Source organism: Alexandromys fortis, unplaced genomic scaffold (assembly GCF_014885135.2).
Source record: "Alexandromys fortis isolate MF-2015 unplaced genomic scaffold, M_Fortis_MF-2015_v1.1 scaffold_7, whole genome shotgun sequence".
In the NCBI taxonomy this organism is placed as follows: domain Eukaryota; kingdom Metazoa; phylum Chordata; class Mammalia; order Rodentia; family Cricetidae; genus Alexandromys; species Alexandromys fortis.
In genome coordinates, this window is record NW_026067920.1 from 7917093 (window position 1) to 7943793 (window position 26701).

The 26701-nt window shown below is 47.0% G+C and overlaps 2 protein-coding genes across 4 annotated transcripts in view; one reads left to right on the plus strand and one right to left on the minus strand.

Moving 5' to 3' along the window:
- Nucleotides 1–1237: 1237 nt before the first annotated feature.
- CUNH22orf31 (chromosome unknown C22orf31 homolog) lies at nucleotides 1238–14037 on the plus strand. Its single transcript, XM_050141090.1, is given in 9 exon segments — nucleotides 1238–1291; nucleotides 1503–1691; nucleotides 11372–11387; nucleotides 11390–11512; nucleotides 11515–11645; nucleotides 11919–11992; nucleotides 13707–13817; nucleotides 13819–13871; nucleotides 13874–14037. Coding segments are annotated over 9 exon segments (915 nt in total).
- A 750-nt stretch (nucleotides 14038–14787) lies between these two features.
- Nucleotides 14788–26701, minus strand: part of Znrf3 (zinc and ring finger 3) — a 164557-nt gene continuing 152643 nt past the window's right edge. For 2 of the 3 annotated variants that reach the window (XM_050140977.1, XM_050140979.1), the window contains exons 5-8: nucleotides 26026–26136; nucleotides 24903–25070; nucleotides 21879–21981; nucleotides 14788–21049 (exon numbers count right to left, since the gene is read on the minus strand). In XM_050140977.1, coding sequence (XP_049996934.1) covers nucleotides 19332–21049; nucleotides 21879–21981; nucleotides 24903–25070; nucleotides 26026–26136 — 2100 coding nt within the window. In that variant the 3' untranslated portion in view covers nucleotides 14788–19331. The remainder of the gene's footprint in view (nucleotides 21050–21878; nucleotides 21982–24902; nucleotides 25071–26025; nucleotides 26137–26701) is intronic. The other variant, XM_050140978.1, reaches the window with a different exon arrangement.

Genomic DNA, 26701 nt, shown 5'->3' on the forward strand with positions numbered 1-26701 from the left:
CAGCACCGCCCCGGCTGCCGGCCGCCGGCAAGACTTCAGAGCGGGGCCGACTGCGCATGCTCGCCCTGCCCCGCCGCCTGCCACTCACGCCCCCGAGCCCGCCCCCGCCTCTCCTGACCCCGCCCCCAGGGGGCCGCTAGGCGAGGCCACTGGAGGTGAGGCGTCTACAGGTGAGGGTGTCCCCACGCTGAGGGTTGGTGGGGGTGACAGGGCGGGCGCCCAATGACCCTAACTCCACCCTCACCTGGGTCGTGACCCACGCGCGGGCTCCACCACAGCGGTAGTAACCAAACAGCCTTCTCTTGCTAGGCTCATGGTAGTGGTTAGCCAAGGCTTGTTAGACCCCCTCGGCTCGTATCCCACTTGGTCACTGGTAAGCTCTTGTACAAGTTTAAAGCAAACGGGGCTGTCTTCTGTTAAGTGGAGCGTCGACACCATCTGCTCCCCAAGGCGGTTGTACAAAATGAGATGGGCCCTGGAAAGCACGCACTGGCACAGCAGGAGCTCAAAAAGTGTGGAGTTCTTTCTCCTGGAGAAGTCCTGCAGCTATCAGAGCAACAGCATACCGAGCCCTGTATAGAATTCTATCGCATCCTGTGTCAACTAGGGCAACTTATTGCTCTTTAAAAAAATATTTTATTTATTGCCAGGCAGTGGTGGCGCATGCCTTTAATCCCAGCACTCAGGAGACGGAGGCAGGTGGATCTCTGTAAATTAGAGGCCAGCCTGGTCTACAAAGCGAGTTCCAGGACAGTCAGAGCTGTTACAGAGAGGGGTAAAATATACATACATTATTTTGTCTATGTATGTGGGGGGGGAGTGCATGCGTGAGGTCAGAGAACCACTTGAGGGAGTCCGTTCTCCTTGTGCCATGTGAGTTCTGGGAATCGAACTTAGGCTGTCAGGTTTGATAACAAGTGCCTTTAACTGCTGAGCTGTTGTACCAGTTTCTTCTTCTTATTTGTCATTATTTTGAGTCAGGTTCTCACTATGCAGTCCTGGCTGACTTGGAACTATGTAGACCAGACTGGCCTCGAACTCACGGAGATCTTTCTGCCTACGCTTTCTAAGTGAGGGATTAAAGGTGTGTGCTCCCCATTCACCGTTAAATTATTTTTGATTATCATAAAATGAGTGACACTATTTATATATTGTATTTGCTCAACCATCAGCAAAACAGGGACAATGAAAGACCTCAAGATTCAAAGAGATAGAAGCAACTAAAATGCTTAACTCGATGGGGCAGGCGCTGTGTCTACTGCACACCGGAGACTGGGGCTCCCGAAAGCTGGTGGCTTAAACTTGGCCTCCGCGATGCAGGACCTTTTCCCCTCACCCTTCTCTCCCCCACCCCGCCCCAAGTCTCGAATCTCCTTCCTCCTCCTCACATCCCCAGGCAGTAGGGATTTTCCTATTGCCCTCTCCTAAAACGCCACGGTGACGCATGGCAGGACAGGTCCGGGCCTCGCACCGGGAGCTTTCAAGTCCTTGGTCCCGGACAGGCAAGTGTGGGCCTGCGCCCTGATGGGCGGCAGGATCATCTGCCCTCCTGTGCCGACTCGCTGCGCCTGGAGCAGGGCTGGGCCGTCGTAGCCCTGCAAGATTCCCTGGTCTGCATGGGGTACACCCATTCCTGTGCCCCTCGCCCTCTTGCTGGGCCTGCGTTCCCCCTGCCTGGCCACAATCGTGAGGTAGCTTCCAGAGCAGGGGCCCCAAGGGCGTAGTACCTCCCACGAGGCGCCTGCCTTTCTGTCCCTCTCCACCCACACCATCCAGAGCTGTGGCAAGAAGAATCTTGTTCAATTGTTTGTTTTCCCTGTAGTCTCTGAATTCAAGAACCTTCAGTGCTCCTGAGTGGACGCCCCACTACCCAATGGGCACACCCTTCACCTGCTAGTGAGACCACAGCTTCCATGTTCCACACGTGGGTCTGTTGTATAATTTTTTTACTCAGGGCCTGACATGAACCATGAGTATTGGCCATTACTAAGTAGAGTTTCTGCCCACAGTTGGAACGAGGGCGGTAAAATTATCACTTAGTATGTGATAACCGCGGAGGACTGCTAACACCCTCTCTAGAGGAAGGGCCTGTCACAGCATCCTACCCTGGGATTCCAGCCTCACTTCTGTCCCAGGTGCTTGTGATCTCAGGAGAAGCAGCTAGAGCATACAGGACTTGGAAGGCCTGCTGAAGGCAGCTCTCCACAGGGCTGTTTCTCGGAGGTTGTTACCCAAGGTAGGATAGGGCTTTTTGGTGGGATGCCTGCCTTTGAGTCGCTCAAGTTCCTGTGGGAAAGCCAAATACATTTATTGGTTCACAAAACTGGGCTTGGGTGGAGTCTCCGTTGTCTACTGTCAGTGCTAAATTTAGGGCTATTGGGTGTTTGTTCAGCCTCCTCAGGAAAAGCAACACAACACAAGCCTTTTTGCTCCTCCAGCAAGACCCCAGGCCTCTGTACCCCTGGCTTGAATCACCTTCAAAGGGGAGAAAATGAACAGGTAACACTGGTGCAAACTCTAGGTAGAGGTGAACCTGCTCCCCCGCGCCGCCTCAAGTAATGGGGTGGGAATATAGCTCAGCAGAGTGTTCACCCAGCACGCCAAAAGTCCCGAGTTCAACCCCCAGTACCAGATAAGCACGGTGGATGGCACACACGCCTGTCATTTCAGCTTTTGGGAGGTAGAGGCGGGGGAAACAAGAGAGTCCAAGGTTATCCTCAGATACACAAGAGCAAGGCCAGTCTGGGCTACACGACACAGTCTCAAAACAAAGATGCATAGTGCTGAGGACATAACCCCTGACAGGGCAGCCCAAGTTCAGGGTGTATGTGTGTCTAAGACACCCCAGAGCACTGTAGAGAAACCAGCTTAACGATGCTTGGTGCATGTTAGGCCAGCACGCTGAGTCACATCTACAACCCCAACCCTAAATATTTGTTGAAGGAAGGCAGGCTCACATCTGTCGAGAAAGAGAGAGAGAGAGAGAGAGAGAGCGAGAGAGAGAGAGAGAGAGAGAGAGAGAGAGAGAGAGAGAGACACAGAGAGAGAGAGAGCAGTAGCCTAACTTGAGTCTTTGGGTCCCATCCAAAACATGAGGATGTTTTGCACCCAAAACAACAGGGACGCTGGGGAGAAGCTCAGTAGTGATGTGGGAGTGATTTCTTATTAATAAAGAAACTGCCTAGGCCCCTTGATAGGCCAACCCTTAGGTGGGTGGAGTAAACAAAACAGAATGCTGGGAGAAAGAAGCTGAGTCAAGGAGTTGCCATGATTCTCCCATGATTCCAGGCAGACGCCGGTTAAGATCATTCCTGGTAAGCCAGCTCGTGGGCTACACAGATTATTAGAAATGGGTTAGGTCAATATATAAGAGCTAGCCAATAAGAGGCAGTGTTTAAAAGAATACAGTTTCTNAAATGGGTTAAGAGGCTGAAACTAATGGGCCAGGCAGTGTTTAAAAGAATACAGTTTCCGTGTAATTATTTCGGGGCATAAGCTAGCCATGCGGGCGGCCGGGTGCCGGGGACTCAGCCTCGCTGCTCCTAGTACTACAAGCAGGACAGTACTCTGCAATTTAAATTCCCTACAGTTCACTAGCCTCTGTATCTCCTTTGGGTGTCAGAGGAGGAAATAGGAAGGGAACACACAGGAGACTCAAAACAAAGTTATTTTGGCCAAACCAAGGTGTCCAGGCTTCATGACAATAGCTTTAGACGATTCTGCTCCTGGGCTGTATAGAAAATTGCCCTTGCAGGACAACTTTTCACTAGGCTCTGGTATAATAAGAATGGGCTCTACAGTTTGTACAGCTGAATAGGAAGTGGAAATACAGGGTTCTAGCTGGGCATGGTGGTGCATGCCTTTAATCCCAGAACTCGGGAGGCCAGCCTGGTCTACAGACAGACTTCTAGGACAGCCAGGGCTACGTGAGAAACCCTAAATACAAGGCCCTATGTTCAGACTTACTGAGGTAGAGATCGGATTGTTGGATGCTCAGTGGCAAAGAGTAAGAGCCTGTCTCAAACAAAACAGAAGAATTTCAAGATGATGACAGCAGAGCATTAAAAAATGGTTTCAAAGTCAGGTGGAAGGCTGGAGAGATGGCTTAGAGGTTACGAACACTGGCTGCTCTTCCAGAAGTCCTGAGTTCAATTCCCATCACCCACATGGTGGCTCACAACCATCTGTAATGAGATCTAGTGCCCTCTTCTGGACTGCAGACATACATGCAGGCAGAACACTGTATACATAATAAATAAATATTTAAAAAATTAAAAAAAAAGCCAGGTGGAAGTGGTAGTGCACACCTTTAATCCCAGCACTCTGGAGGCAGAGGCAGGGAGATCTCTGAGTTCAAGGCTGGCCTGGTCTACAGAGCAAGTTCCAGGACAGGCAAAGCTATGCACAGAAATCCTGTCTTGAGCACCTTCTCTCCCCCAAAAGTTGCAGCTTTTCTAAGCCCTTTGGATCTTGGTCACTACACAGGAGGCACACTCATGAAAGTGAGACCCTGTGTGTAATTCAGCCTGTGAGCGCCTGCCCATTGGGCAGCTGTGAGACAGAGGCATCCCTTGGCCTTCCCTACCCCCACCTTCTCTCTGAAGCTAAAAGCCCAGCACAGGTGATGGAAACATCCCACGAGAGGCTAAAAATACAGCTGAGTGTGTCTAGGTCATGGCACTCACGGGCTCAAGGTCTTTTGCTCAGCTATGTGGTGTTGGCCTCCCACGGGAGCAGCTCCAGATGCTCGCTTCCGTGCTTTGCATGCCTGGGAACTTCGGAGCCTTATTTCATGGAAAGAATGAGGACATTCACGGAAGCCCCTTGCCTTCAGGAAGATGCTGCCATCCGAGTCTATTTGCCTGTTTACACTTTCCAGTCAGGCCCTTTCCTCTTCCTGGGAGGCCTACCTAAGCTGGTGGGGTTTGGCTCAGTCTGGCATTTAAAATTGGAATGATTTTGCTCAGACACTGTCATGTTGCAGACAGGCACAACACAAGGGTGTGTGGGCCAAACATCTAGAGATTTTACTTGCCAGGCGAAGTGGTGCACACCTTTAAGCCCAGCACTTTAGAGGCAAAGGAAGGAAGGTCTCTGTGAGTTTGAAGCCAGCATGTCCGAACACAGGAAGCTCCGTGCTACCAAGGGCTACAGAGTGAGACACTGTCTTAAAAAAAATTCCTGTGCCTTGCAGTGTGTTTGGTCATAAGATCATACTCCACAGAACCCTCCCCCAAGTGTTAAGAAGGAGGGCCCTGAGAACCAATGAGATGCTTCAGCAGAGCAAGACCCATGCCACCAAGGCTAGTGACCTGATCACTGGGACTCACATAGCAGAAAGAGAGAACTGATTCCCATAAATTGCCCTCTGACCTCCAAACTCAAGCCTTCAAGTACACGGGCACACACACATAGAAAGACACACTAAGTGAATAATGTAATTTTAAATACACACACACATACACACATACAAAAAAAGACTGGGAATATAGGTTAGTTAGAGTGCTTGTCTTGCATGCATGAAGTTGTGGGTTTCATACACGGCACTGACTAAACTGGGTGTCTATACACCTGTAATCCCAGCATTTTGGAACAGGTAAGGCAGTGGAAGGCCTGCCTTGGATGCAAAGTACAGTCTCACCAAAACTCCAGGATGAACAAAATAATTCTGTCTCTGTTTTTCTGTCTGTCTGTCTAGATCAAGCACATCTGTACAACTACCCATACCCATCCGTTCCCAACATTTCAAACAAACATCGGATTGTTCTCTGGAGTTATGCCTGGCTCAGCACTGTGTTGTTTACTGAGCCTGCCTCCCCAGGTTTCTAGCTCAGGAATCTAGTGATAGGAAATTCAAGAGAGCCAGAAATCCACTGTTCTGATGGAGTGTGGAAAAAGAGAGAATCTGGTCCTGGTACATAGCACAGTGTGTGGGTATGTTTGGGGGAATATGAAACGGAGTCATCTTGAGTTTAAAGTCAGGTGGCAGCTGGCCCCAAGGTGAAGAGAGCACCAGTCACCATTTCTGGGGCAAGGCCCGTGACTGGTGGCATCCAGCGCAGTCTCTAGGCCACGGTATCACAGTGCAGGACTCTCCACATTCTCTCCCAAGTTTTTCTGTCCTTTTGCACCATGAACCTCAGCTGTGTCCCCCTGTGGGTGTGGGAGCTTGCTGCCTGTGTACCAGGACAAGGGGGAATGCCACGGGAGCTCGAAGGGTAGAGCCATAAAGGGAGAAGACAAGACTCCTAAAAGCAGGCTCAGCTCTTCTTGATTAGCTGGTCTTCCAGAGAGAAAATAAGAGCTGAGAAAAACTAAAGAGAAGAAAGATTACAGGAGCTAAAAATACTAGGAAGAAAGCTTGGCTGAGCATCAGAGAAGGACAGATGTGTTTCCAAATAGAAGCATGGGCTCGCATATGTCAAGGAGCTCAGCTCAAACATGTGGGGAGCAAGGAGACCGAGCTCAGCAGAATACCATAAAAAAGGTCCGTAGAGCACAGGATCAAGATGATGGGGACACCCTCCTCTCTCAACCCCAAGCACTAACCAGGCCTAACTCAGACTCCTATTGGTCAAACCATGTGAGCGCAGAGTGGTACTGCCATGAAATTGATCTCATCGCCCAGATCAAATGATGATACCAAAGACCAAAACCCTCATGTGGGTTCAGGAACCTGGGCCAAATATTATTTGGAGCCTGACTTAAGAAGTCTAACAATCTCTGAGGGAAGACCCTCTGAGGAGCCCAACCACTTTCCTTACTGTGGCCACAGTTGCCTCTTTCCCATGCCATCTAGCAAAGAACTTTCCAAAGATGCAGTGTTCCAGAAAATTCCACAGTCAGGTGAATCACAAGCTAATGACTAGTCTATGCTGTGGAGCTGGGGGCAGAGCTCAGCGGCCAAGCACTTACCTAGCTTTCGAAGGGAGGGAGGGAGGGAGAGGAGGCAAGAAAAGGGAGGGAGGGAGAGAGAGAGGAGGCGAGATGAGGGATGCATTAATAGCCAAGCTGCGTCAGAAACCCCTTTTCTACCTGAGAGAGTCCATTGTTTGGCTTTATAAGCCAGCCTGATTCATGTGAAACCCTGAGACAAGGATCATATCAAAGGTTGGATCATGCCACCTAAGACTATGGGCAGCAGTGACTAGTCACCATGGAACAGTAATAAAAGCATTATCTACTTTCTTTTTAAGCATTTAAGAAATATTTATTGTGTGTCAGCGGGTGTATGGAGGTCAGAGGACAGCTTGCAGATGTGGGTTTTCTCTTTCCTCTGGAGGTCAAACTCAGGTCACCAGGCACAGTGGCAAGCACTCTCACCTGCTGAGTCATCTCGGTAGCCCTGTTATCTGCTTTGAAATTGACTTTATTATTATTGCTGTTGTCATGTGTGTGTATGGATGGATGGGATATAAGTATGTTGTGTGTGCCGTGGCACACATGTAGGGAATCTGAGGACAGCATTGTGGAGTTGGTTCTCTCTTTCCACTTTTATGTGGGTTCTGGCAATTGAACTCAAGGCAGCAGGATTGCACAGCCGGGCGGGCAGCAGGTCTGCAACATCAGGGAAGCAGGTCTGCATCGTCAGGCGGGCAGCAGGACTGCACCTTCGGCCGTGCAACAAAGCATCTATTCATTGAACCACCTTTCTGACCCGCATTATCTACTTTCTCTTTAACGTGATTTATTTAAAGCTGGGTGTAGTGTCACATGACTTTAATCCCAGCACTTGTGAGGCAGAGGCAGGGAGATCTCTGTGAGTTTGAGGCCAGCCTGGTCTACATAGTGAGTTCTAGGACAGTCAAGGCTACATGGTGAGACCTTGTCTCAAAAAAAAAAAGATTTATTTATATTTATGTATACATGTGTTTCTATGAATGCATGCCATGTGTGTGGTGTCCATGGAGGATGCAGGAAAGCATTAGATTCCACAGAGTTATAGGTGTTTGTGAGCTTCTGGGAACTGAACTCAGGTTCCCTGGGAGAGCAGGAAGTACTCTTTACTGCTGAGCTATGGCTGAGCCCTGTTGCTGGCTACTATCTGTAGATATATCATATCTCTCAATTCAATATGTATCACCTGAAGACAAAGTGCCATGCTTCTTCCTTCAGAATCCTAGTGCAAGATTATTACATATTCGGCTATGTGGGCAATGGTTCCAGGAACTCCCTCTGTATTGCTTTTTCTCATGGTGAACCTTTTGGAGATGCTCTTACTATTCCTGTCTCATGGAGAAGAACATTCCAGTTCAGAGATATGCATTCGTTTGTCTGCTGAGTGATGGATCAGGAGTACCAACTTAGATCAGAACAATTTCTGAGCCTAGAGAAACTCTTGTGACTAGACAGGACTAGACCTGAGCTCAGGGACAGTGGCTGGATGGACCAGCCAGAGAAAAGGCAGAGTCACTGTCACACTGTGAGTGGCCCAGAGCAAGGGCTATGTAGATTGTGGCTAGGTCTACTGGCCATAGGGCCCGGGGCATTGTTTTTGAGCAACTTGTGACTCAGTTTCTTCATGTGTAAAGTCGGGATGGTAGCAGCACCCATAGCCACGTGGCTGTGGGTAGCATTTCATGACATGAGCCTGACCAGCAGCTGGCCTTCATGAAGTATTCAATAAATACTAATTTTACTGATGCAGAAGAAATAGCACAAGTGAAGTTACTAAGGGTTGGGTTAAGAATGAGGTGTACCTTTAGGGTATGGTCAACCGAAAGTGAGCCATGCTGAACACGGAGAAGGAACTGAGTCAAAGTGGAAGAGTGCAGGGCTGGAGCGATGGCCACACACTTGAGAACGCCTGAGTTTGGTTCCCAGCACCTGCACTCACATGGTGACTCACAGCTACCTGTAAGGGCTCTGGCGTCTTCCTCTGGCCTTCATGGCCACTTGCACACACACAAATAGTAAAATAAATCTTTAAAAATAATATAAAAAAATGAAGAGTGGGGCTGGGGATGGGGTCAGTGATATAGAGTGTCTCTAGCATGTTTGATAGAGTGTGTTTCTAGCATGTTTAAGGCCCAAGGTTCAAATGGCCGGCATTGAGGAGGGAGGAGTTGTTTTGAGACACTCATGTGAACGGCTATGTGCCAGAAGGCTCCCAGTGCTTCTCAGAAGCCAAGCTATGTCTCTCCATCACTGAATGGCAAAACTAATACAGTAAACATGGTGGACAACCTTGGAAGTGAGAAAACTAAACTTGTGATGGGGAAGAATGCTAGGCATGGTGGCAAATGCCTATAATCCCAGTACTTAGGAGGCTGAGGCAGGAGGATCATGAGTTGCAGATCCCAGTCTAGGTAGCATTACACAAGGAGACTTGGGGCAGGGGAGGGGAGTTGGGGAAGGGAAGGAAAACAGAATGATTCTCACAATGGCTTCCTGTTGCTGACTAGTCTCTACCAAGCAGAGCTGAACGCAGATGGTAACAGTCTGGAGACCTACAAGCATGGTGCCATCTCTCTAGGATTCACGGGTTTGGAAGGATGTTTGCTTGTCTGGTTTTAGGTATTTGCAAACCCTTCCCAAAGACAAACCTTTTCCAATGGCCTGCTCTAAAACTGACCCACCTCTTGGGAGGTGAAGCCAGAGCTTGCTGCTGAATAGGTCTCATTGTCTTCCCAAGTGTCTGTGGGTCCAGATGCCATGGGACTGGGGGTGGCTCTACCACAGGGCAGCCTGTGTTGCGGTCGGCCTGCCAGCTTTGATTCTCTCCAGGGACAACAGCTGAAATTTCAAACAGGCAACACATGGCGATTCCAGGAGTCCCTGCCAGACTCATCCTTTGTTTTTCCATAGTGTCACTTCCCTCCCACTCTGGAAGGAGCCTTCTTTGGCGTTCTGTGTATGAGAAAAAAAAAAATCATAACCACCAACAGGACCAGCACCTGAGAAGGGGTGAGTGAGGCATTGCCCAAGAGTTCCCAGGAAGAGGCGGTCTTTGTTCTCATTTCCAGGCCTTTTCAGTGCTAACAGCTCTAATTACTGCATTGGCCATGTGATGTCAAATAAAACCACAGAAACCATGTCATCTCCTTGGGCGAGAGACATAGGGAGAGGTGCTCAGGGCTGCAGAGATGTGTTCTTTCATTTCTGGTCCCTAGCCTTGGCGGCTATTTTGATCATTTAAAGTGCCCTCTTTTATGTGCAGGGAGAAGGGCACTTGTGCGCACATGAGGATGGATCTCCACATCTGCACCCACATAATATGGTCTGCATGCTTGGTGCTTTTTTACGCAAAGCATGCTCCCTAAGAACATCAGGATTTTCTCCCAAGCCTTTAAGGGAAAATGAAGACTCCAGAAGTTTCGGAGCTTTTTCTAACATCATTTGATCATAAAATCTAATTATGTGATACCTGGCCACACCCACATCACAAACCAAAGTGACATCACAAATACTGCAGTGAATGGCTCAAAACTGGCTGTGTGCCAGCCAGAATCTAGACAGTGATTTGCCTCAGGTAAGACAGGTGACTAGACTAGAAATATAAAAGCAACAACAACAACAACACACACACACACACGATGGGGGTGGGATACACATTTCTTCCCCCACTAATGTAGCTAAAATACAACTTAAGGCAACTGACATATGGCAAGGTAATTATTACTTTTAAAAAGATTTATTATGTGTGTGAACCTAATATGTGCACCACATATATGCAGGAGCCCAACAAAGCCAGAAACAGGCACTGGATCCCCTGGAACTGGAGTTGTAGGTGGCTATGAACCTCCATGTAGGTGATAGGAAACCTGGTCCTCTGCAAGAGCAGTCAGCTCTCGGCTGCTGCTGAGCTCTCTGTTCCCTAAATTGGTAACATGATCAAATCTATCCATTGTTCCCTTGCTCTTAGCCAGTCCCAGGGAGTATGTTTTGGTCTTTATGGACCCCAGAGTGCATTTCCCTACCGGGTGGCTTTACCAGGCTCTTGCTATCAAGTAGAAGGTGTATTCATGGTCCAGCAGGATTTACTTGCTGTCATTTGTGTTCGACTGTGCATGAGTTGTGACCACAGCCTATGCAGAAATCTTGTAGGACTTGCTTTTCTTTCCTGCTTGCTATGGATTATCTTTCCAGTAGGCAAACTGTCTTATGCTCTTACCGAGCTCTTCCTGACTCCAGCTTCCTGCCCCAGCATGCTGTTCTTTAAGAACCAAAATATTATCATGACCTTTTAAAATTCACATCTTTCCCTTACTTGGTATAAAAGAGTCTAGATGAGCAGAGACACAAACACGACTGCTAAGACCAGGGGTAGAGGAACAGCGTGTGAAATGATGTTAGTTTCTAACAAACTTTCTAGTTTCTGCGTGGGAACTTCTCTTTAACAACAAAAATCACTTCCTCTTTATATTTCTAGCACCCAATTAATGTGAGACAAGCATCCCTACCTATGGACAACCCATGCCATTAAACACCAAGCTTCAGGACTGCTATGTGGCTTTGCCGACATCCATGTGGGCCCCAGCACCAGGTGCCACCTCTTGTTGGGAAGTGGTAAGGAGCCATAGATTGCCTATTTGTTCTCTCTGGTCAAAGTTGTGCTCAGATGACAACGGAAGGGTAAATGCCACAGTATGCCTTCTCAACTCAGAGAAGCAAAATCCTCCAAGGGACTGAAGCCTAGAGATAGGGTAAGACTGAAAGGCACATGCTACCTTTAAACGTTTTTGTTTCCAAAAGGAAGTAGCCCATATGATCCAGCCTCTCAGAATGCCTCTGTTGCAGTCTCCTCAAAATTCCACATCCAGAACAACTTCAAAGCTGCTAGCTGAGATGGTCCAGCCTCACAGACTGTCCAGCCAGGACTTCAGATAAGCTCTACACTTTCCACCACCCAAAGACTATAAACAAAAAATGATACAACCAGCTCTCTCAGGACTTGACCATTATCCCAATTTTCTCAGGGTCCCCTAAATATGCTGTTGCCCTCAGATAGCAGGAAGCAGTCTAGAGAACACAACACCCACATTCCCGAAAGGTGGGGTAAGTGGGTTTTGGTCATTTGGCATTTGTTATCATTTTGAGTGGTGGTGGTCAAAAGTTGTTATTGGCAATGGTCAGGAAAAAAGCTGAACAAAGGAGATTAATTAGATTCAAGTATTTCTCTCTCTCTTTTGGTTTTTCAAGACAGGGTTTCTCTGTGGTTTTGGAGCTTGTCCTGGAACTCACTCTGTAGACCAGACTGGCCTTGAACTCACAGAGATCCGCCTGCCTCTGTTTCCTGTGTGTTGGGATTAAAGGTATATGCCACCACTGCCTGGCAAGAATCTTTCTGAAGGGAAAAGGGAGGGGGCATATAATATAAAAATGATGGGATAATCCATCATAGTTATAGTTACAGTTTTCCTTGTTACCAAATTCAAAAAAGAAATTTACAAAAGAGGTATAAAGTATATAAGGCTGAAAGATCTAAAAGCTTAAACTGTTAATCTAAGACAACTGTGGGTTGGTAATATAGTTAGGATGGAAAGTAAGTTAGAAAACTTTTAACTCACCAAGATAGGATAATATTTCCTCTAAATTGCTAAATACAGACAGACTGGATATCGTAAATGTAATTCTTACCTGATAATTGTTATTACATATAGCTTTACTGGGTTAGAGTTAAAGCCGTTCCTTTTTATTTAAAGGGGATTGCTGCGGAATATTTGTTTACACTGTGATGTCTCTTTGCCAAGGCACTGAATAGCCAATAGCTAGGCAGGAAGAGGTTAGGGAAGTCTTCTGGAACATAGAGGACTCTGGAAGGAGAAAGGTAGAGACATGAGGAGACACAGAGAATGGGATTTGCAAGATGGAAGAGAGGTAATGCCATGTGATGGGACGTAGATGAACATAAATGGGTTAAATCATAATAGCTAAGTTATAGGCTAAGCGTTCATAATTTTAAAAAGTCTGTGTCATTATTTGGGAGTTGACTGGCAGGATAAAAAAAGACTTGTTACAGGAACAGAGAGACACAGAACAAGAAAGGCCAGTAGGTCAGCTACTGGGCACTCCAGAGCACAGAGGGCCAGCAGGCCGTACCAGAGAGGTAACCAGTGGCCAGTGGTGATGAGATGGGTTGGGGAAGGAAAAGCTAAAGGCAGAGATTTTACCATACAGATTTATATATCCAGGCGATGAAAATCCTGACTCATGTATCCACACCTAAGGTACCAATAGCCTGTGAAATTGCATTCAGAGAACTTGTCCGTCAGAGGCCTAAATGAATCCAGTTTTGTTGTTTCATGGTGGCCGGCAGAGCTCAGAGTATGTTCAAATCCCAACTCTGACAAACCATTGTCTTGATTTTATCCTATAAACTGACACTGGCCCTTCTCTCACAGGGTTCCATGAAGACTAAATGAATTAATAGATGCAAAGGCCTTTTGAACAGTTTGGCAAAGAATGAATAACTAGGAGCCCGCTTAGTGTGCATTAGATGTCAGTTGTGGTTATGAGCTTCTTAAGCTCTGCGGCTTTGGGCAAACCAGTTCTCATTTCCCCACCTTTCAGTCTGTCTCAGTGGACTTCACGGGGTTCTAGAGATGACAAACAGTGCCATATGCGAAAGTATTTGGTAACTAGACTGTGCTAGGAGCATGCTGGTTGTTGCTGCAGTGAAGATTCTGAGACACAAATCCCTGATTATTCTGAGCTCCCAAGTTTGAACTTTGACATCTCTGCTTTCTTCTTGGCATTGAGTAAAGAAAGTTCAAAGGAAAAAAAGTAACAGTCAGCCAAGAGCTTGAGGATAGATACGCCAAATATGCAGCTGCTACCCAAGTGTTGTCCAGGGGCAGTGGGATGACAGCCTGGAAGGTTGCTTCCTGAAACCCAAGAGGGACAGCAGTTGGAGGACATGCCAACCATCCATGGTATCAGGCTCTGCACCATGCTGTGGTGGAGTCCACACTGTGAGATCCTTCTAAAACCCTCAAGAGGTACAGACTGGAGCTAGGTAAAGCCATTAAAGAAAGGCTCCAAGAAGCTCTGCACAGTCAGCTGCCACCAGGAGTGCAGAGAGGAACCTGGAGCTGAGTGGGGAGCATGGCTGCTGTCCCTGATGAAAGAATGGCCCAAGCTAAGATGAAAACGAACGGGAACTCATAGGATTCGAGTGTCCTCTGCAGTGGGTCTGAAAAATAAACTATACCCTTCACCCAATCTCAAGGTGTAGTAACTACCCTCCCTGGGAAAAGAGACGAAGTCCCCAGGCTTTATTATTATTATTTGGAGATAGGCTCTCTCTACATAGACTCACTATGTATATCAGGCTGGCCTTATACTCAGAAATCCACCTGCTTTTGTCTCCCAAGCACAAGAATTAAAGTTGTAAGCCACCATGCCCAGCTGGGTTTTTGGGGTGGTGGTGTGTGTGTGGGGGTGAGGATATGGGGTAGGGCAAGGCAGCTATGGGGGATTGAACCTAGAGCCTTGATTGCTGGCACTCTATCACTAGAGGCTGAATACTGAGCACATTTACTTTTTTTGAGATAGGGCTGCATTGAATTGTACAGGCTAGCCTTGAATGCACTCTGTAGTCCAGGCTGGCTTGGAAGTTGTGGTCATCTTGCTTTAGGCTCCTGTCACACACTGCTATGCAAGGATAAAGCCCACAGACTCTAGCCAACTCTGATGACTGGAAACGCCCCATAACTTGGACTCTTAACAGAAGCAGAAGTTCACAGGGAGTCTCTGAATAACAGTGCTCAGAACACTGGCTTGTATAAAGTAGCAGACTCTAGACTACAGCCGACCACAGCAATGACCACATGTAACACATACTTGATAAAATTGTATTTTTTTTTTTACAGTCATTTGTACAATTTGTTACAAAACCATAGAGGACTACAACTTGCTTTAGATCATTTTTGGTCTGCAAATATGTAAAATCTGTGTGCAATTATCATGTATTTACAGGGCCTTGTTAGTCATTTTCAATGATTATTTCAACAATATCACACTCTCAACATAAGACATGGCTTAAGATAAATATATTAGTAAATAAATATTCTGAGAACATATTTCCATAAATGAAATGTGTTGCTATACATATACAGAATATACATAAGTTGTTTTCTAGCTTTAAAAACAGTTTTTCAAATGGTAATGTTGAAAAGAGCCCTTAGATCATTTTATCACAAAGCCTTTACAGCAAAGTCTTTACAAAAATCTTAAGTGCTATGGAAGAAATTTTTTTTTAAAAAAAGTGTCTCGTTAGACCAACAATACAAAAAGTTTATGGAAGGAACAGAAAAAAGCTGATCAGTTTAAAAGATGATACTTTCAACTAATTCTTTTATAGACCACATTTAAAAAACATTAGTCCTGTGTGAACTTTGAGATCAGAAGACACAGGGGCAGGCTTGAACCACAGGACTAAAGATGGAATCTAGTAAAATGACCTGGGCCTGGAGGAGAGAGGAACCGTTAGCCATAGGAGCTGTGAAGAGGTATCTCATGGATCAGAATGCCCAACCTTTCCTTTTCATCTGACTCTAGAATGCTACAGTTGACATGGCTGTTTTACACCCAGGGGTGGTATCAAGTTTATACTAGCTATCACACACACTTGGATGGTACAGAGGTTCCCAGGGGAAAGTGAGGTGCTCCTTGTCCATGATTATGCAATTGCCACACACTACTGGTCTATTTCTGCCTCCCCCTCCTCGAAAGAGGGTAGGTACTTGGAACTTCAAAGACACAATTTCTTTTTATTGAAATGGTGACACGAGACAGTTGACAGGTGATTTTGTTCTGGTCTGATGAGGGAACACAAAGATGGTGATTGCTTCTAAGTCTTCCTTTTGTTTCTACTACCCCCAAACTACAACTACAAGTGTTTGTCCCCCACCGCTGCCACTCTTTCAGAGGATAGCTGGACCTGTTCATCTGACTTCTTCCAGTGGCGGTCAAATTCTCTATTCTTTTCTGTCTTAAGACTATTGAGAACTGGTTTTCTAGCCAGGGCAAAGACAAGTCTTTCCGGGGTTTGTTTCAGCCAAGGGAGAGATATGCACATGCAGACACTAAAAATGGAAAAAAAAAAAAAAGTACAACCTGAAAAAACAAACATTTCGACAGTGAGAAGCTGCAGCTTTGCAGTTCATGTTAAAAGCTGTGCCCCATTCCCACTGCAAAGTAATGCAAGCTCTTGTTCTTAGCAGCTGCAACTCCTGGCCCCAGAAATAAAGGCAACCCCGATCACATGTCAACAGCTTAGGCCCTTCTCACACCCTCACCAACAGGTGCACTGAGCACAGCCTGGGGGAGGAGCCTTCAAGCAACAGACCCCCAGAGTTGGGCGGAAGAACAGATTTTATGAAAGCCACTTCTTAAAGGGTGAATGGCTGGATCACCTGATGTGGGGACTTCTTTCTGTCAGATCCTGGCTAGAAATAAGTCAATGTCCTCATCTAAAGATGGGGTTCTAAAGAACAAAGCATTCCGATGGCCTCAAACTATGTAGTCAGGCCCCTGGATTGACTTCCTGGGAGTCTGACTGGAAGAGGGGTCATTTCTATCTCTGGTAACATAGGGTAGTCCCTGTTTCCTCAGGTTTCAAGGTTCCCATTCTGTAACTGAGCTTTCAGATCCACTAGGCCAAACTCTTTCCGATGGCAAAAGATATCGGCTAAATGAATGAATAAAAGTGACCAGAAAAGCTACTGACACAGGGCCAACCCGATTAGTTTCCTCTAAGGAAAAGAAAAACATTTTTAAGAAAAAGGACTATATTGGACAAAAAGGATTACAATCCCTGAAGTAGTTTTCAATAAATTCTCTCCCTTTTAAAAACAAAACATCTTAAAAACAACAAGAACGACAAAAACAACCAAAAAAAAAATGGTTTGGGTTTAAAAAACTCCCTTCCCCTTAAAAAAGAAGAGGCCGGGAAAAAAACATACAAAAGGCTACCCTTTGGGTCTGAACTATCTGATAGTCTGTCTCGTGGAGAATCAGTACATAATAGTGCATCAGGCAGACAGGCTAGCAGACCTCTGCTGGTGGGGTGAGCCACTGCAGTTACCAGGCAGAGGCCCAAAGAGCCCTGAGGCCTTTTTCTGGGGTTGGAAAATTGATTCAAATGAAGTTTAGTGCACGCCCCCATGGGTCAAGTATATATTGACTAGAAAGGCAACCAAAGGGGGCAGTAGCTGGGGGAGGTGGCTGCCCCTAGACCCATGGGCACAGGTGTGTCCCAGCATGCCTTTTTTCAAGGGGCGGTGTACTGCTGCTGGGTGAGAGGAGCGCTTGTTTCTCCAGTCCCATAGGACACCAAGGCCACAAAGCAACATTCCTCCTGGGTGTCTGTCCTGCACACCCCATTCAAATCACCTCTGCAATTGATAGCACGAAGTCCAGAACAATCTGACAGAACTTGAGAGCTGGACAGTAAGGGGGAGAGTTTCTCTTCCTTGCCACAGTGGTCAGAATGCAGGAGAGGGCCTAGTGACAGGACTGGCCAGTCTTGGATTCTGCTGGGACAAAGGTGATGACCCAAAGGAACAGAAGACAATGGGCACAATGCTCCCCAACAACCTGGGGCATAGGCAACAATGGTTTGACACCTCTCCTTTCCCTCCTGTTCCTAGCAGTTCCATGGCTGCCTACAGGTTTGGGCAGGAGAGGTAGAGCTTCCCAGAAGCTCTGAAGTCCAGATTTGCCTCAAAAAAAGGGAAAAAGGAGAGGCAGCTTTGCATTGTTCCTCGGAGTTTGTACCCCTATCAACTAGCTTTTTACTTCAAGTTTCTGGTTCATTTTCAATAAGGCAGGTGTAACCCTGAGCTTTTCAAAGGCCTGAGGTCCCACCAAGGAGACAACAGTATCGACACATGATGTGGTTCATTTAATAATGCAGCAGTGATCTTTTTTCTTTTTCATCAAAAGTTGGTGGTTAGGGTTCTTTAAAATATATATTTAAATAACTTTTTACATTTATATATAACATCTTAGAAAAAAAAAAGAGAACTCAATCCCACACACCTCAGAACCCCAAACACACATTACAAAACAGAATAACACATTATTAAAAGAGACAAAGGACTCAAGAGATTTTGTCTGTTGGTTTGTTAATGGGAAGGGGATGCCACAGGAGGCTCACATTTTGGGTTGAGAAGGGCTCTCTTTATTACCACTTTTGTGTTTGTCAAAACTAATATATATATTAATATACTAATATATATATTATGTACTAATATATATATTAGTTTTGAAGGAAGCCAGACTTAGAAGTCTCCGTACAGTTTCCGATTTTTACAAAAGAGTTCCTTCTGAGCTCAAGCTCCCGTACCGATGCCTGGGCCAGATCCTGGTCCTGGGAGAGAGAGGGAGAAGAGCCAAGGTTGTGGAGAGCTGGCGCAGCAGGCTTTGGGCAGTATGTACCAGGTAAGGTGGGCTCTTGGAAGTGACAGTTCACAATGGTGGGTGGACTATGTGAGTGACGGGGGAGGGACAGCAATGGCTTCTTTCCTGAGGGGCTCAAGTCTACATAGTTGTACCTGGGGACAGGTCTTCCTTTTTTGGCTATACAGTCTTCTGGAAGTACTAAGATGTCATGGAATCATAATGTAGAAAATTGAATTCCTAGTGGCACTGAAGAAGCAGGGAAGACAGATCACACAGATCTTCCCACAAGGACTTAGGGAAGAGCAGAGGAAGCAAGAGAGACACTGATAAGGAAAGGAAGGCCACTGAGCCGAGATCTAGAGAGGTCTAGGGATGTAAATGGACCTGACGTGCTGCAGGGATCAAGGAAGAAGCTCCACTTAGAAGACATCTTATGTGCACGCCTTAAATCCCAGCACCTGGGAGGCAGAGTTAGGGAGATCTTCTGAATTCAAGGCCACTCTGGTCTACAGAGTTGAGTTCCAGGACATTCAGGGCTACACAGAAAAACCCTGTTTCAAAAAAACCAAAAACCAAACCCAAACCAAATCAAACCAAAAACCAACCAAACAACCTCCCTCCCTGTCAAAGGACATCTTATAAAGGGAATGAGTCATTACAGTGTTTCTAGTGTAAGGATGGTGACTTAGGTCACCCAAATGGGACAGTAGGCAAGTACAGCGAGGTCTGTCGGGAGGACTTTGCTAAGAAGCACAGGGATGGACTAAGGGGACCACAGGAGATGCAGAACAGTTGATGAAATTGCGATTCCTATTGGGTGTGAAGTATCTGAAGGGAAGAGATGCCAATATCATGGGTAGAGGATTTGAGGATGGGTGGAGCTAAGAAGCAACGTTTGAAAACTATCAGGTACAGAAGCCAAGTCACAGAAAAAGCCAAACAGAAAAGGCCTGAGAAGAGAACCCCTATACAAATACCTACTATCATCTGCTCTCACCTGAAGCCTCAGCAGCCAGGGCATGGGACTCCTGAGTGTCCTGGGGAGCACTGGAGAGGCTAGCCCTGGAAGCATCCGCCTCCTCTGGAGAGCAGCCAGGCTGCAGTGGCACCTCAGCTTGGTAGCATGGAGCCTGTTCCTCTTCCCGAGTTGTCCCTAGACTCCAGTGGAGTCTGGGGACGTCCAAGCCCAGCATCCCACCCCAGGGGCCGTGGCTATGCATCCCTTGACAGTCTTGAGGCAAGCCCAAGTCACAGTCTACATCCTCTGGAATAATGGGGATACGCTGGCTCAGATCCCGGGCTCCTGCATAGCAGCTGGGTGGGGGTTCCTCAGTGAGTGTGTATTGCACACTCACCGAATAGTCTTCAGTGTAGCAGCCATTGCCCCTGCCAGCACTGTGGGCCACCTGCTTCTCTTCATAGAAGCAGCAGGGCAGGCCCTCATATTTTACCCCATCTGTCCTGGGAAAATGGTCTGAGTGAAGGCCATACAGGCCTTGGGAGCTCCCTGGTTGTGGCTCCCCACTTGTAGGGTTGCAGTCTTCAAGGAGCCGGGGACCCAGGAATAAGGTGCTGCCACCAGAAGCTGCTCCTGTCCCAGGGCCCAGGGAAGAGGGCTGGGGATCAAAGCAGCAAGCACATGATGGTCCCTCTGGACCCCCTTTCCAGGTCCTCCTGAGGTCCAGGGCAGCCCCAGGAGAAACCTCGAGCCCCACTTCTGAGGTAGAGCTGTTGGGCCCTCTGGGTTCCAGCGAGGAGTTGCTGCTGTAGTTCATCTCCAGGCTGCAGGTGGACAGCTGGTCCCCTGAGGGAGAGGCAGGGCCTAGCCATGGCTCACCCCGCCCAGCACCTTGACTGTGTGTTGCTGGGAGCTCCTCTGGTGGTGGGGAGCCCTCAAGATGTACAGCAGGCCCCCGGCTGCGGTAGATGAAGGGGTCATAGTCACTGCTGAGGGAGCTGCGGAAGGTGGAACAGCTCCCATACACACCTTGGTTGCTGACTTCTGTGCAGTCCACCACGGAGTCACTGGAAGAGCAGCGGCACTGACCAGAGCTGTTACTGCTGCTATCACTGCCAGGACAGTCTGCCAGATAACCACTGCACACAGAACGGTGCCCATGGTAGCAGCTGAAGCTGGAAGAGCTGCCACTCTCCACATGGGTGGGAGGGGCCATGTGCACCACAGTGGGGAAGAGCAGGCTACTGCCACCATTTGGTGGGAAGGCACGGGATGGACCCCTGGGTGCAAGGCTGGGAATAGGCTGGCCCTCCTGCTCTGGATAGCTGAGACCCTGGAAGTAGTAGTGTTGGTACATGGTCTCATACTGGGAGAAGCAAGCTGCCTTGGAGAAGCTGCGGCCACTGAACTTGGGCCTGCGGAAGGGATGGGCTGGTGAGTAGGCCCGGTGTTCCAGGCTGCAGCGGTGAGGGGCCAGAGTGTGGTCCAGGTGCAGGGATGGGTAGCCACGGATATAGGTAGGGGTCTGTGGAGAATAGAGGTTCTGCTCCCCATGCCGGTCCATGGTCAGCAGTGTGACAGGATTGCCATGGGAGTCCATACTTGTCCTGGTAGGGTAGGCTGGGATGGCGTTGGTCCTATGCACACGGCCGGGGTAATGTACTGGCAGGGTCACTCTTGGCTGACGACCACGTGTAAGGTTGCTGGTCTCAACACAAACAGCACCCGGATTTCCCTTTTGTTCTGGAAGAGGAGGAAACAAGGTAATGGGTCAGAGCCTGAAGCATCAAGTAAAGCCAAGTGCCAGGGAGTCTATGCTTGACCCTGCCACATTGTAAGCTGTCTTCAAGTTCAGCTGAGCTGACGGAGGCTGACTTGTCTCTTTTCCTATTTCCCCACAGAGAGTATAGAGAGAGCAAAACACAAAGATAGTGTCTCCCACCCTGCCCTGTAATGATGACGGGGTAGAACAACAAACACTGTTACTGCATATTCACCATCCCTTGTGTCCCTGGAAACAACCCTGTAGTCTAGGCCTGGGCAGTCAACATTACTGCCATCTGTTAAAGAGACAGGGCTTTAGGCCTAGGGAGGCCAGGCCAGGATGCTAGGGTCTGTTGTTTTCTACTTTCCTCAGACACGTACCCCAGCCTGGCCTCCAACTTGCTACGTAGCTAAAGATGACCTTGAACTCCTGCGTCTACTTCCCAAGTGCTGGGTATACCATGTGTATACTATATACCCAGCCAGTGTCCTATTGGAAACCCAAACTTGAATGCAAGATGATTTTTTCTTGCGCGGGGTGCGTGCGTGCGTGCGTGCGTGTGTGTGTGTGTGTGTGTGTGTGTGAAGCCTGTGATTTTGCACAATCTAGGCAACAGTCTCCTACTGAGCCTCGTCACCTGCCCCTAAAAGTGATCCTTAATGCCAAGCTCTGTAACCTAATGCTTACACACCTACAGGTCCAGAAGACCATACCGTGTTGGTTCAGTTTGTTCATGAGTCTACAGCATGCATTAAGCACTTATCATACTTTGAAGGGACAGTGTCCTCCAAGATCTGTAACAATTACCTATGATGTTGTGCCGACAGTGGGGGCAAGTGTGGTGCTGCAGCAGCCATGGATCCACACACTTCCTGTGGAACCGATGGGTACAGGGGATGACCCGAAGTTCCTGCAAAGGGAAAGAGGGGGACATAGCATGAAGAATGGACTGAAGGGAGGGACTTATGCCTTCAGTCTCACACATGTGCCTCCTCCAATGTATCCTATGGGGGACAGAATGTGCTGGTGCCCTCCTGCTAAAAGATGAATCTTAAGTGTTCCTAGATAAGCAGTACCAGGAAGGAGAGGGCCTAGTGGAACCTGGTTTCCCTCTACTTCTCTTTTGTGTCCTGGTAAGCAATGTTGAAGAGTCACTTTTTTTTTATTTCTTTAGGTTTTTTTTTTTTTTTTTAAGACAGGATTTCTCTGTGTAGCCCTGGCTGTCCTGAAACTCAGAGACCTACCTGTCTGCCTGTGCCTCTGAGTGCTGGGATTAAAGGCGTGTGCCACCACTACCTGGTTTATTTATTTATTTTTAAGCTAGATATCTATCTATCTATCTATCTATCTATCTATCTATCTATCTATCTATCTATCTATCTATCTATTATGTATACAGTGTTCTGCCTGCATGTATACCTGAACACCAGAAGAGGGCACCAGATCTCATTAAAGATGGTTGTGAGCCACTATGTGGTTGCTAGGAACTGAACCCAGGACCTCTGGAAGAGAAGCCAGTGCTCTTAACCTCTGAGCCATCTCTCCAACCCCAGATGATAAATTTTATTAGAGATGAAGAGGGAACTTTCAGGATAGGAAAGCAGTGTATCTCAGAAGTTGCTCAGGAGAATGGAGCAGAAAAGGGAGTACATGTTGCTAGAGTTAGGCTGGCACAGAGGTCAGATACATGGAGAAAGAACAAAGAAAAAGAATAAGAAAAGGTACATTTTTCTGAGTAATTCAGAAACAGGCAGACTTACAAAGCAGCACAGTTGCATTCTGCACAAGACTGCCTTAATTTTTACTTTTAGTTTTTTGAATGTGTGCTTATGTGTTTGTACTGAGTGTATGTATGTGAATGTAGTTGCCTGAGGGGGTACTAGTCCCCTGGAGCTGAAGCTGCAGGTAGGTATGAATCACTCAACACGGGTTTTAGGAACAGAACTCAGATCCTTCCGAGAGAAGCATGTGCTCCTAACCACTGTGTTATCTCCAGTCCGATCCATCACATGTTTTCGTCATGATATGCTGCTTCCTTGTTTGCAGTCAAACTGTCCAAAAACTATGTGCTCAAACAAACCTTTACTCTTTATATGTTTATTACTGCGGGTATTTGTTATAGGAATGGAAAGTTAAAACACTGTACTCTCTCCCCTGATTCCAACTAAGGGCCAGTTTCATTCCTTCAAGTAGTAGGGCCCATAGGGAGAAGGAAACTGAAACTGTCCAATCTACATGGCCCAATCATAGTCTTCAGGGTTAAAGGACAAGAAAGGCAAGGAAGTGGGTTCCTTTCGAGGAGCTGGAGGGCACACCTAAGTTCAAAGCCTCAGGCTAGAGAGTATGGGGTTTGCAGGGAGAGTTATAAACACCCTAGGTCATCTATGTTGATGTAGAGCAGTGGTTCTCAGTCTTTGGGTTGCGACACACCAAACCATCTGAAAATACAGATATTTACATCACAACTCATAACAGTAACAAAATTACAGTTATGAAAGAGCAACGAAAATAATTTTATGGGCTGGAGAGATGGCTCAGTGGTTAAGAGTATTGCCTGCTCTTCCAAAGGTCATGAGTTCAATTCCCGGCAACCACATGGCGGCTCACAACCATCTGTAATGAGGTCTGGTGCCCTCTTCTGGTCTGCAGACATACACACAGACAATATTGTATACTGTATACATAATAAATAAATATTAAAAAAAAGAAAATAATTTTATGGTTGGGGGTCACCACACATGAGGAACTATATTAAAGGGTTGTAGCATTAGGAAGGCTGAGAGTTACTGAACCATATACAGATGGTTGCTTCTTGGCACTTTTGAAGGAGGTCAAGTACAAAGAACACTTGCTGGGGCCACCTAGCTTCAAAGGAAAGCAGTATATGACAGAATGTGATGGCTTTCCAAGTATCATCATCACTATTCCTGCTGCTTTGCTTGTATTTTCTCACAAGTCTGACACAGTGATAGTCACACTAATAACCAATGTGCTTTAGAATGCCTGTGTCTTCTCACCTAAGTAGCCTTTGTGAGCGTCTAGTATGCTGGTTCGGATCATCAATGCAGACACTGGATAAAGTCACTTGCCAAACCAAGAACCTGCCTGGGCTAGGTCGGAACCCCGAACTAGGTCTGTACCTACAGTCCATGCAAGAGCACCATTCCAAGTGCCTGTGTGCAAACACACTTCTGTCCAGCAATCTATATATGAGGGGCTATCCAAGGCCTGAACTCTCAAACAGTTTGCTCCACCCCAACCCCAACTCTTTTGTGTGTACCTGTCCAACTGGAGATAGGCACAAAGTAACAAAGCGCTAATGATGGGTGGTTATAGGTGAATGGTCTATGCTGCTCCTAGTACTTTAATTCCAACTTTTAATAAAGAGCCACAAGTGAAAACAAAGGCATCAAATCTCTTGACTTTTTCCAAGTAAATATACCATATAACCACTTCTTCAAAGCAAAGCAACTTGTTCTTGCATCTACGTATTTTCTGTCTAACCATGTACTTTTTTGCTTATTTGTTTTGTTTTGTTGTTGGAGTCATGACCTTAAACTCACAATTCTCCTGATTAGCCTCTCAAGTGCTATAATGATTGGCACGTGCTACTATGCGTGGCATTCACGTACTTCTGATTAACTTCTAAAGTCACCCACTTAGGTAGACCATCTATAGACTATTATGTCTTCCCAGGTCCTAGGAGAAATACCTTTAAAAGCCTGGACATTGAATCAAGGTTGTAGGGAACTCTGGTCATGGTGGTCCCCAGCACCTCTGGGGACCGTATATCCCCTCCCCACTCAAGACAGGTCCTGTCTCTAACATTACCTCTCCATCAATGTACTTCTCCAGACAGATAGCACAGTCAGATGTGGAGCCACTGCTAAGTGTATCCAGGGCCCCACAGCTTCCTTCCCGGCGCCCCTTGCTTTTGGAGTTGAACTTTCTGGTTTCCATCTTCTCCAGAGCCTGCACGGCCAACCTGTTCATGGAATTCTGCAAGGAAGAACATGGTCAGTGTTGGTACATATTAATAGTAGTATTCACACCTCAGACCAATGCACTCAGGACACTGGGACAGAAAATACTAGTCTCACTCAGGTCAAACAGATTCTTGAGAAACTGTTCAAAACTCATCCTGCCACTATATTGCATAGACCCTTTAGAGTGCCCATGACATTCGTCTAGGATTTTCACAAGTGACCCTACTCGAAAGTCTTGCCTTCAAGGTAAAAAGCAATTCTCTGTTTCTGGTACTTGCCAACCCTGTGGGACTTTGGTTTTTAGAAGGCTCAATGTCAAATGCCTCCTTGGTGAGGGAAATGAGTGTTTAGATGAGTGCTCAGCATCTGACACACGGTGTGAGTGGATAAATACTAGCCAATAATCCCTGTTTTTGCTGGTGATGGCCCCTCAGACCTCCTGACAACTGAAACCATTTTTCTTTTGACTGTCACTCTCCAAGGTACCTTCTTGCCAAGGTGTCACACTGCCACACATCTCAGTCTATCCTCCTGCTTCCCCTCCTCTCTCCACCCTCAGCCTGCAGATCTTTCTTGTAAGCAGCAGTGATGGATTGGCTAGAGTACTAGTATGGCTACCTGTTTATCAAGAGTCATCATAAGGGCCTGGCAGGGGTAAATCTCATCACAAGAGCTTGAGACCTGACAGTCTGTATTTCTACCAACCCTAAATCTACCCGAGGAGCAAAGGTCTCATGTTCCAAAACAAAATTTTATTTGGACATTTCCTTCAAAATACTCGTTTGGAATATCCCCAATGAAGAGGCCTTTTCAGGCTTGCCCCTCTCAACACTAGGGCTCAGCACTTAAGGTCTGGCATTCTCCAGAACACTGAGAAAGGAAGGGGAGCAAGAACAGCAGGTTGGCTAGACCTCTAACTTTCATCAGCAACAAAGTAATGGGGTTCACAAGTTGCTCTTAGGGGTTACCTGACTACGACGCTGCTTCAGCTTGATTTTGACAAGGAGAATGAGGCAAACCAGGGAGACGACGACGAAGAAAGCCAGGAAAATCCCCATGTCAAAGTACTCAGTGGGTTGCTAGAATAGAACACAAATGCCATGAGCCATGTTCTCTTTGGCCTGATTGTGGGCATGTGGGCTGTCAGTCCTGGTCAGGAAATGGAGTGGAAGAGTGAGGATAGGATCCCTCAGTGTGTAGGAAGCTTGTGGGGTTCTGCTCATATGAACACAGTGATAGTGCCTTAATGTGGCCAGGATGGGGGTGGGGGAGTTATAGTAGTCTCACACCTCCTAATAGCCGAGAGAGCCATCTGTAAAGTTTAGTCTCCCATTAAAACAGCGCAAAGTTTGGTATACCTTGTGAGAAAAGCCCCTCTGAATAAACACAAATAATCAAAGTTATAGACAAAGGAGTGAGTGTTGTGTTTTGAGGGAACAGTGATTACTAAGCATGTAATTAATGGTTTACAACAACTTAGAAAATTGTATGGTGCTTCCACAAAAATCAGCTTCCACTACAATGAGTCACGTTTGCCCAAGAATTCCTTCTTCCTTTAAAATGAAGACAGCAAGTCAGTTCTGCAAACGTCTTGTTTCTTTTCTTGGTGTGGGGTAGGGGTTGCCATTTATCCTAAGTTGGTCT